The sequence below is a fragment of the Cryptomeria japonica genome, chromosome 5 (assembly GCF_030272615.1).
Source record: "Cryptomeria japonica chromosome 5, Sugi_1.0, whole genome shotgun sequence".
NCBI lineage: Eukaryota > Viridiplantae > Streptophyta > Pinopsida > Cupressales > Cupressaceae > Cryptomeria > Cryptomeria japonica.
The window spans coordinates 296,547,292-296,558,838 of NC_081409.1; the positions used below are offsets into that span (position 1 = coordinate 296,547,292).

General features: G+C 33.8%; 1 protein-coding gene across 2 annotated transcripts; it reads left to right on the top strand.

Moving 5' to 3' along the window:
• Window positions 1–9,476: 9,476 nt before the first annotated feature.
• On the top strand, window positions 9,477–11,258 carry LOC131045846 (GDSL esterase/lipase At5g03610). Of its 2 annotated transcripts, none has more exons than XM_057979516.2 (5): window positions 9,477–9,631; window positions 9,713–9,895; window positions 9,982–10,271; window positions 10,353–10,644; window positions 10,786–11,258. In XM_057979516.2, exons 1-5 carry the CDS (start codon window positions 9,574–9,576, stop codon window positions 11,058–11,060), a joined length of 1,098 nt encoding a protein of 365 aa, XP_057835499.2. In that variant the 5' UTR covers window positions 9,477–9,573; the 3' UTR covers window positions 11,061–11,258. The 2 variants fall into 2 exon arrangements, with proteins under 2 accessions (XP_057835499.2, XP_057835501.2); XM_057979518.2 differs by having other exon boundaries at window positions 10,782–11,021.
• Window positions 11,259–11,547: the final 289 nt, after the last annotated feature.

Genomic DNA, 11,547 nt, shown 5'->3' on the forward strand with positions numbered 1-11,547 from the left:
TCTAACCTTTCATAAAAGTACACATGTTCTACAATTATCCTTGGATATTATATTCACTTTCCAAATTTAATTATCATGAAAAGTACATTAGTTAATCTTTTGACTTTACCAAGACTAAAATGTTTTGCATAGTTCATTGTTCAAGGACCGTAACAATTTCTAGAGTTTGTGCTAGAAAATGAATATGTGGAAAGGTAAATAGGACCAAGGAATGCTTATTATGTACATCACATGATGATTCTTCAATACAACACTTGATTTGGATTCAACCATACATCCACCATTGAGCTTTGTGTCACCTTGTAGTTGTTGAAGATCATTCTTAGATGACAAGTTACTATTTCAATATCGCTCATAATTATTTGAAGGAAGGGGAAATTAGAGATGGGTATCAAATAAATATTAAAAATTAAATAATAATTTATACCATCATAATCAAATAGTTGAGGCCTAATATGTTGAAATCCCATTGCAACATGGTGTACTTTATTCATGACTATAAATCAATGAAGATCATACCATTTATTTGTCATGTAACTAAATTTTTCATGTTGTGTGTTATCTCTCTCATTTAATTTCATAGTTGTATAACCCTTATTGAATCCTCTATCGATGACTACATCACCCATTGATGGAAAGGAACTATTATCTTGTGGTTTCTGATTTTCCTATCTATTTGTACTTGGAGGTGGAACATATGAGATTGATTGTTTGGTTGATTTGTAGGTATAGCTATGCTTCCAAAGTTTCTATAATTTATTATTTTCATGACACTTCTACATATAAGGGCATTCCCATTAGATTGTGTTGTAAAATTTATTGCTAATAATACATTTTTTTCATTTTTTAAAGTGTGGGGTTTTTTATTTTTAAATTCTTCCCTCAAAGAATTGTGTAAGAAGTATTTTAGTGTACCATTTCAGCCTGTATCAATAGAAAATGAAAAGTTAAATAATTTTTATATTTGTTGTATATTGGATAACTAGTATACCAAATGTTGTTATATGGAGCCTTATTAGAATCAGAGGTTAATTTTTTCCCACTTCTATTGCTGTAGTCTCCCCCATATAATTTAACAGGGGTTTGGGGGCAACACCCTTTGCGGAGTCCAAGGGTAGTGTCCCACGAACCCAAACGACTTATTATTTTATAAAGGCATCGGGTGCTATTTTTCTATTGGTTGACATATTGTAGCACTAATTTTGTAACCAACATAAGTCTTGATAAAACGACCAAGGGTTAGGGTTTTCTTTAGAGAATTTTTTAGCATTTTCCTACGGTATTGAGTTGCAAGGGATTGTTGCTTGTAATCGGTTTGATTTAATGGATAATAATATTGGTCTCTTTGTTTGGTCGATGTAGCCCGAGTTTGGGTGAACCACATCAAAATTGTCTCTTCTTTGTTATTATTTTTATATTTTTCATTCCTTTGTTTAATCTTTAATTGCATATAATTGATATTTTCTACATCCAATTCCTAACAAGTGGTATAAGAGTAGGTTGTGTTCGATTATCGTCTGAAGGAAGGTCTCATGATTGAGCGGGAGTCATAGGGGCTTCACTTAGTGAACCTGGGTTATATCACTTGCATTCATGGCATACTAAAGAATCCCCTATTTGAAAAAATATTGCCCTAAAACCCTTTTTTCTCACTCTCTCCCAATATACAGCCTGAATTAAAAAACCCTATATTTTTACTAGATATTGCATTTTTCATAAACTGGATTAAAAACCCCTATTTTCACTAGATTGACAATATATTCAGCTCATTTTTTGGGATATTAAACCCCCCAATATGAATTCACGTGATATAATATTGCCTAGCTAGAAAAGTCCCCATGGTGGGAGTCTCACAGTTAAGTGGGAGAAATGGTGAATGAGGGTAAGTTGAAGGTAGAAAAAATCAATGGAAATAATTATCAATTATGGAAGATATAGATGGAGGATTATCTCTATCAAAAGGATTTATGGAGGTCGTTGGAAGGAACAACCAAGAAAGGAACAATGAGTGATGAGGATTGAAATATTTTGGATAGAAAGGCACTGGGAACCATTCGGTTGTGCCTGACACCGTCTGTAGCATTCAATATAACAAAAGAAACAATGACTACAAAAATGATGTCAGCACTGGCTAAATTGTATGAGAAAACCCTCAGCCTTAAATAAAGTATTTCTCATGTAGAACTTATTTAATCTAAAAAAATGTTTGAAGGTGGATTTGTGATAGATCATTTAAATGAGTTTAATACGATTACCAGTTAGTTGACTTCTCGAAAGGTAAATTTTGATGAAGAAGTTAGAGCTCTCCTGATATTATGTTCTTTGTCTAGAATATAAAATATTTTGGTAATGGCAGTTAGCAACTATGTTTTTGGTTCAAATACCATGAAATTTGATGATGTTGTTGGTGTTATTTCGAGTGAGGAAATTTGTAGGAAAAGCTTAGGCGGATCCATATTAGGTAGTGTTTTGAATGTAGAAAGAAGGGGCAGATAAAAGGAAAGAGGAAAAGGTTCCAAAGGTCATGGGAAGTCATAAGGAAAATCAAAGGACAAGAGATCCCAATTCAGAGGACCAAAAGATTGTTGGTATTGTGGAAAACCAAGTCATTTGAAGAAATATTACTGGTCTTGGAAGAATAAAGAAAGTAATAAGGAGGCGAATGTGGTAAGTAATAAATCTGAAGATGATGCTTTGATTCTTTCCCTAGATAATGTTGATGATCCATGGGTTTTAGATTTAGGGGACTCATTTCATGGTATGCCCCATAGAAATTATTTTATTGATTATGTCCAAGGGGATTTTGGGTTGGTTTATTTGGGAGATAATGAACCCTGTGAAATTATTGGAAAGGGAAGAATTAAGATTACATTGCATAATGGGAATCATTGACTACTACAAGAGATAAGACACATTCGAAGGCAGCTAGGTGAAGAAGGTTGCACAGTTACTTTCAATGATAAAAATTGGAAGGTTTCAAGAGGTGCCTCAAAAGGTGATAGTAGAAAAAGGTGTGAAAGTAGGCATCTTTTATCTTTGTATAGGTCATACTATTTCTTCTACTTTAGTTGTTGCAAAGAATAACCAAACAGATTTAGGAACAGTTATTGCATATTCGCAGGAAGAGACTAAAACAGTTGTTGTAGGTTTTGAGACAACACTGTGGCACAACAGACTTGGGTATATGAGTGAAAAAGGTATGAAGTTACTTCATTCTAAAAAGGTTTTACCAGGTCTGAAATGCATCGTTATTTATTTATGTAAAAGTTGTGTGTATGGCAAACAAAAGAGAGTTAGTTTTCTCAAGGATGGGAAGCAAAAGAAAGATGAAAAGTAAGAGCTTGTGTATACAGATGTATGGGGACTAACTTAGGTATCTTCTATTGGTGGCTCTCGATCTTATGTTAAATTCATAGTGATGCAACTAGGAAGGTTTATATTTATTTCCTTAGGTAGAAATCCAATGTACATTTGAAACATTTAAGAAATGGAGAACCTTGGTTGAATATGAGGCAGGTAAAAGATTAAAATGTATTAGATCTAATGACGGTGGTGAGTATTGTAACAAAGAATTTGATGATTATTGTTGATTTAATGAAATTCGTAGGCATAAAACGGTTCCAAGGACTCCACAAGAAAATGGAGTGGTTGAGCGCATGAATAGGACAATAATGGAGCATGCAAGGAGCATGAGATTGCATGTCGGGCTTCCTTTAAACATGTTGGCAGAGGCGGTCAATACTATTGTAGATTTAATTAATAGAGGTCCTTCAGCTCTATTGGGCTATGGTATTCCAGAGGAATCATGGACAGGTAAGAAGGTGAGTTATTCTTTTCTCAAAACCTTTGGATGTGAAGCATTTGCACATGTAGATTCTGAAAATAGAACCAAGCTGGATGCAAAATAAAAAAAATGTAATTTCATTGGATACAACATTGATGAATTTGGTTATAGGCTTTGGGATGTTGAAAATCTGAAGACTGTGAGAAGAAGGGATGTTGTATTCAGTGAGAAGGTGTTGTAAACAAAACAATTGTAATAGCATGAGAAGAAAGAAGGATTTTGTTGTGCTGGATGATATTCTATATAGTGATATTCTAGTAGTTCCTCATGCTCCACAACAACAACCAGAAATACCACAAACTCCAGTGATCATTAGATAGTCAACAAGGCTAAGTAGACCTCCTGAACAATTCTCTCCCTCTTTGTATTCTATTTTGTTAACAGATGCTAGTGAACCAAAAGGATATGATGAATCTATGTAGGTGGATACAAAGGTTCAGTGGGACCTTGCAATGAATGAAGAAATGTACTCCTTGTGCAAAAATCAGACTTGAGAATTATGTAAGTTGCTTGCAGGTAAAAAGGCTTTATAAAACAAATGGGTTTATAGGCTGAAAGAGGAAGATGGAGGAAAGCACAAATTTAAAGCCAAGTTAGTTGTTAAAGGATTTGTACTGAAAAAGGGCATATAGGCTGATATTTTTTCTCTAGTTGTTAAGATGACTTCTATTCGTACTGTTTTAAATATTGTGGCTACTGAAGATTTTAATTTGGAATAGCTAGATGTGAAAACTTCCTTTCTCCATGGTGATTTGGAGGAGGAGATATATATGGAACAACCCCAAGGATTTGAGGTCAAAGGTAAGGAGAAATTAGTGTGCAGATTACAGAAGTGTTTATAAGGATTGAAACAAGCACCTCGGTAATGGTACTTGAAATTTGAAAATTTTATGGATGAACAAGGCTACAACAGGTGTAATTCTGTCCATTGTGTTTATTTTAAGAGGTTGGAAAATGATAGCTACATTATTTTATGTTTATATGTTGATGACATGCTTGTAACGAGGTCTAACATGGATCACATTAAAGAGTTAAAATAACAGTTCACAAAATCATTTTCTATGAAGGATCTAGGGGAAGTAAAACAAATCCTTGGTATGAAAATTTGCAGTGATAGGCAGAACAAAAAATTGACTCTATCCCAAGTTGATTATGTTGAAAAGGTGTTGTAGAGATTCTATATGGAGAATGCAAAAGCTATCAACACACCTTTGCCTAGTCATTTGAAATTGACTAAGGAGATGTGTCCCAAGACACAAGAGGAGGTAGACAAAATGTCCAAGGTACCATATGCTTTAGCTGTAGAAATTTTAATGTATACCATGGTATGCATGAGACCGGATATTGCACATATTGCTGGAGTCATAAGCAAGTATATGAGTAATCCCATATTGGAGCATTGGAATGTAGTCAAATGGGTTCTCAGGTATTTGAGAGGTACATCCAATAAACATTTATCTTTTTGGGGCTCTAATAAAGATTTAGCAGGTTATTTAACCTTAGATTTGGTAGGGGATATTGGTACTAGGAAAAGTACTACATGTTACATCATTACGGTAGGTGGGACAACAATAAGTTGGATCTCCAAGTTGCAAAAGGTGGTTGTTTTATCCACCATAGAAGAAGAGTATGTAGATGCAATAAAGGAAAGAAACGAGATGATATGGATGCAATCTTTCATGGAAGAATTAGGGAAACAACAGGCTAACAATTGTTTGTTTACAAACAGCCAAAGTGCCATCCATCTTGGAAAGGATTTCTCCTTGCATTCAAAGACAAAACACATATAGTTGAGGTATCACTTCATTCGGTCAGTATTGGATGATGGACAATTTTGGATTGAAAAGATACATACAGATGAAAATCCAGTGGATATGTTTACAAAGGCAGTGACAAGGGAGAAGTTGAGCTCCTCTTAAGCTTCGGTTGGTCTTCAAGACTAAAAACAATAAAACAAAATAGTTGGGTCCAGGGTGTTTCATTCCAGTGGGAGCTATAGGGTCAACGGTGTTATGATTAGTCTCCAAGTGGGAGAATGTTATGTTGTGGAGTCTGATCAGTCTCCAAGTGGGAGATTGTTGTTATATGGAGCCTTATCAAACTCGAAGGTTATTTTTTCCCTACTTCTATCGATGTAGTTCTCCCCCAAATGATTTAACGGGGATTTGGAGGCAGTGCCCCTTGTGGGGTCCAAGGGTAGCGCCCCATGAGCCCAAATGACTTATTATTTAGTAAAGGCGTCAAGTGTTGTTTTTCTATTGGCTGACATATTGTAACCCTAATTTTGTAACCAACATAAGTCTTGATAAAATGACTAAGGGTTAGGGTTTTCTGTAGAGAATTTTGTAGCATTTTGAAGTGGTATTGAGTTGTAAGGGATTGTTGGTTGTAATTGGTTCAAATTATTGGATAATAATATTGGACTCTCTGTTTGGTGGATGTAGCCCAAGTTTGGGTGAACCACGTTAAAATTATCTCCTCTCTGTTATTATTTCTATGTTTTTCATTCCTCCATTTATTCTTTATTTGCATATAATTGATATTTTCTACATGCAATTCCTGACACCAAATAGAATGTATAGTGGAAATCCTAAAAGAATCTTCTAAATCCTTTTCTCTAAATATTTTGTAAAGTGTTTCATTAAACAAGAATCTAATCAAGGAAATAACATACTAAATAATTTTGTGACAATATTTGTGATTTATATTAAATTACATGTAGAGCAGATAATTTTATTCATCATAAACAATATTGCTTCAGAGCAATATTTATTGTAATTGGTGTTTTGGTTATTAATAGTAAATTACTAATAGTCTTAATAGTTGATATTAACATGAAATTTAATAGCTTTTACAAAACCTAGATTTAAAAAATATTTCTCGTTCTATGGTTGGGAATTACTTAAAACTTTTTTGTATGCATGGAAATAGGCATAATATCTTTTATCCTCTAAAAAATATTAATATCAAGACCAATTGACAAGAATGAAGGCAAGTGTATTTCTATATTTCAACTCATAATGACTTGGATAGAAATGTATAAGAAGGGAAAATAAAAACAATGGGGAAAAAGGAAATAAAATGGTCAGGAAAAAATAGTTGGCAACTACAAAGCTTATCTATTAGAAACTAATGCCCTAAATATAATATGGACTAGATAATTCTAAAAAGAAATACACACACACACACACACACACACACACACACACACAAAACCTCATAATTCTAAACCAAACAACCATAAGGATAAATGCAATACAAAAAAGTAATTAAAACCTTTATATAACACATCCAATCAAATAAATTATTGAACATTTAAAAATAAATATCTATGAAATCCTATAATTATTTAAATAGACAACTACTTAATCATTTTTTTCTTCTTAGCAGTCATCATAACAACTCTAAACACAACTAACCTAGATAAACTGCTACTTTGTCATACTCATCAAAATTATAGAGAATGAAGAGGCTTAAGTCAAGTAAGCTAGATTGTTCTAAATTTCTTAAACTTCACTCTTTATCAATGCCACAAAACATACTATCAACTCCTACATTTCTTCCTATCAATAATCCAATAAATCAACAAAAAATATTGGATTTTTTAATCCCCTCCTATAATAATCATAAAACATTCCCCAACTTTGATCATCATTGAAGTTTCCTATCAAATTCATATTGCAAGGTGTGCACCCTTGGTTTCCTTGTGTTGTACAACACAACGCTCGAGTTTGTGACATGGCTTAACCACCTCCTGTGGATTATATTAGTCTAGTGGTTGTATCAGGCATTAACAAGTCAATCTTTTGGTGCAATGACAACCATACTTCTAACAAGTGGTATTGGAGCCTGGGTCACAGGTTCAAACCCCCTTGATTGTGCTGGGGGGGATTTTTGAAAGGTGTACGCTCTTGGTCTCCTTGTATTGTGTAGCACAACACTCGGGTTTGTGACATAGCTTAACCACCTCTTGTGGATTCTATAGGTTTAGTGGTTGTATTAGGCATTAATAGGTTGATCTTTTGGTGCATTGACAACCATACTTGTAATGATTCGTCAACATCACTTTTTTTTATTGGCTTTTATTCAACCAAGACAATTTTTGTCACATATTTTTAATCCATTTTCACATATACCATCATGTTTCTTTTGCACCCAAGTGACTTTTTGCATGCTCCTCACCCACCTAAAAATCCCTATCATATTTCTCACCCCTATACATATTAGGGAGTCCTTTTTTAATGACAAATATTTTCTTTCATGGTGAGAAATGCAACACATGATAACAAATTTATTTTAAGAAAGAGAGCTTCCATATACTAGTTAGGAATCAAACATAAGACCACCCATTTGTTATTGAATTTCTCTACGAAATAAGCTCCTTGTCCTATATGACCAGCGCATCATCAATCTAGGTGTGGCTTATTTCAAACAGCCCCCCCTTAAGCCACATTGTAAGTTGGTGGGGCTCCTAGCCTCACCTAGCTCTAACACCATGTTGAGCTTTCATGGGCTTGCTAGGACTCAAACATAGGACTTCCGATTTTCTACTAAAGTGCTCTATGCTAAGCTACTGCCCATGTATGGTTAGCCCATCGTTGGTCCAGGTGTATCTTATTTCCAACAACAATTGCTATAGACAAACTGAAGGAAACATAAAACTTTACAACTTATACTATTTAATTCCCACAAATCAAAATTGTAAGGTTTTTTAACAATAATAAAAGAAATTCATTCCCAATAAAATTAAAAAATGCCCTATGTCCTTGTTGGATGTATTTACTTTATATTTTAGGTAAAAATATATTAATATGATTCTTATGAAACTAATCTATTTTATAGTTGGATGTAGATTTTCTATTCATACAAATTAATCTAAATTTAAATTTATTTATATAAATATTCTTATATATCAATTAGAAAGTTGAATTTAGTGATGACGCAAAGGGACTCTATGATTAATGGTTCATAAGCCACAATAATTGTTGAAAGTTTTGCAAATAGGATAGTAAGTTAAGTGCACCTAACATTTGGGTAGACTCCATGATTGAGCATGCTTGATTTGAAATAGTATTATGATGGGCAATGTTTTAGGAAATTTCAATGTTTCAATCTTGTGAGTATCACCTAGATGCAATGAATGTTAAATTGACCATTCATTCTCATAAAAGATGGGTTTGTGCAAACTACTACTTATTAACATGACAATATATATATGATTCGAAAACTACATAATGAAATCTTCATATTAATATAATAAATTGAATTCAAATAATTTTGAATAAATAAAGAAAATAATTTTTAATCTACTATAAATATCAAGACAAAAATTAATCTAATAAAAATAAGGGTGAAAATATAAATCTATATAAAAAACAATTAAAAAAATACATTTATTTTATCCTTCCTTATAAGTTATTTAAAAGCATTTATATACAAGATATTTATAACTATAGCGACATTGTATATATAATATATATTGTGGCTATGAATATATCACCTTGATGATTTATATAAATGTCATGTATTGTAAGTTTCCTACTGAAAGCCTTATCACAAAAAACAGTAGATTAGTTGTGGATCTTATTTCATTCGACATCGATTATTTCCCCTGCCACCCGTTCATCATCTCATTACGAAATCACAACTTAAAAAGGTGCTCCACCCTTGTGAAAAGTAGACAACTTTAATGCAGCCTATTTACCAAACAAAGGATAACGACTACAAATATGGATCCCATATTTTCTCACCTTCTCTTTCTGATAATCACTCTCTCTTTATTTGCAGGTCAGTTATACAAATTATCAGTTCAAATTTCCCTCATTCTATATACTCGTATGGTTTTCATTTCAATTGATTAATTTGCAGGAAGAGGTAATGCGGAGAAAGCACGGGCATTGTTTGTATTTGGAGACTCTTATGCCGACACGGGAAATCGCAATCCATACAATCAAAGCGTAAACCAGCCATGGAAACAACCATACGGTTTGACCTGGCCTGGATATCCCGCAGGCAGATTTTCTTCTGGAAAAATCCAGACAGATTTTTGGGGTAAACATTCCTTCCACTCACAAATGGTGAAATTTAGGGTTGTAAGCAACCTTTGTCTTATTATTATGTGCCTTTGATATGCGCAGGGGATATTTTAGGGCTTCCTGTTCCCATAGCTTATGAGCTGCTGAAAAGTCATGAGTGCAAAGCAACTGCAAAGAAGATTAGACAAGGAGTGAATTTTGCTGTTGGAGGCAGTGGAGTATATCAAGCCTTCGGTTTCATAACAGTACCGCAACAGGTGAAGCAATTTAAGAAGCTGATAGGAAGAAGTCACGGGTTCGATTCTCACAAGCTCTCGCGATCTGTAGTTCTGATTTCTGTGGCTGGAAACGACTACGGCGCATTTCTTTCTAGAAGTAACGGTTCCATTGAGGTAGTTCTAGATCTGATTTCCTTTCTTCACCTGCAAAAATTCACAAAATCTTTTTTTTCTCAATTTGTGAGCTTATTACAGGGACTGATCGATCTGGTGAAACCTGTGGTAAGCGGGATAGTGGACGCTATCAAAGATCTGTATGAATCCGGGCTTAGGAATTTTGCGGTCAGTAATATTTACAGTTTAGGGTGCAGGCCTCAGATCGGCAAAACATTCTGTAATTCAATCTACAATGAAATTGCAGCTCTTCATACGAAATTACTGTGGGAGAGCATAGAATGGCTCCGATCGGATCTGAAGGAATTATCTATCATAATTTCAGACTTGTCGTCTGCAATTACTCATATTTTCTCGAATCCTATGCAATATGGTACTTCAAAATCTTTTGCTTTCTTCTATGTCATGTATCTTAAAATCGATGCTTTCTGAACAGTACTCTTTAAAATCTCTACTTTCTTGTGTGTAATGAATCTTTAAAATCTGTACTTTTGTTATTGAAATTTTGAGATAGGTTTTGTGGATTTGTTCGCTCCTTGCTGTACTGCAAAAGGTGGGGTTGGTCTGTGTGGGGAGGTGGACCAGGTAGGAAGGCCTTTATATGAAGTGTGTTCTGAGGTGGATGAGAAGTTTTACTGGGATTATATTCATCCAACTCAGCAAGGATGGAAAACGATTATGTCGCTTTACAGTAATGCAGTATTATTAGAAGATAATACCACAATGAGTTTTATAGAGGGGGCGCCAAATATTATCGAGTGGCTAAACTCACTTGGATTCCTTGGTTAATATCTCGTAGTAAGCATAAACAAGCACCACCTAAATAAACTTTTTGTAGGCCTTCCTTGATTTATAAATGGTCTTGCAACGTGGCCTCCTGTATGCTTAGGTATGTTGAGTATTATTATATTTTCTATTAATTTTTTTAAGAATCTTCTCTCCTTTGGAATCATATTTTTATTTCATTAAAAGGACATATTGAAGATATTATTGGTATTTTCATTATTGAGGTATACATCTCTTTTGTTATTTGTATTCTTATGTCCTCATATCAATCAGTATCAAAGTCAAACGATCATGACTTTAGATATTCTACTTGAAGCTTTGATTAACTTTTACAATCATACTTTCTTTTTAGCTACTATAGATCTAGACTCCTAGAGGGTTTCATTTGGTAATTCCTTCTTAATCTTAATTTGCAACCCGGGATCCGATCTTCTTGAGATTTTATTATTGTAAGCCTTATTACATTTATATTTTTTTTTTCTCAAGTAAC

What these genes read in the sequence shown, in the direction of transcription:
- LOC131045846 (XM_057979516.2), top strand. Translation starts at nt 9,574, where the DNA reads ATGGATCCCATATTTTCTCACCTTCTCTTTCTGATAATCACTCTCTCT. An exon ending in AATCCAGACAGATTTTTGGG is followed by an intron (nt 9,896 to 9,981) that starts GTAAACATTCCT and finishes TGATATGCGCAG; the next exon opens with GGGATATTTTAGGGCTTCCT. An exon ending in CTCGAATCCTATGCAATATG is followed by an intron (nt 10,645 to 10,785) that starts GTACTTCAAAAT and finishes ATTTTGAGATAG; the next exon opens with GTTTTGTGGATTTGTTCGCT.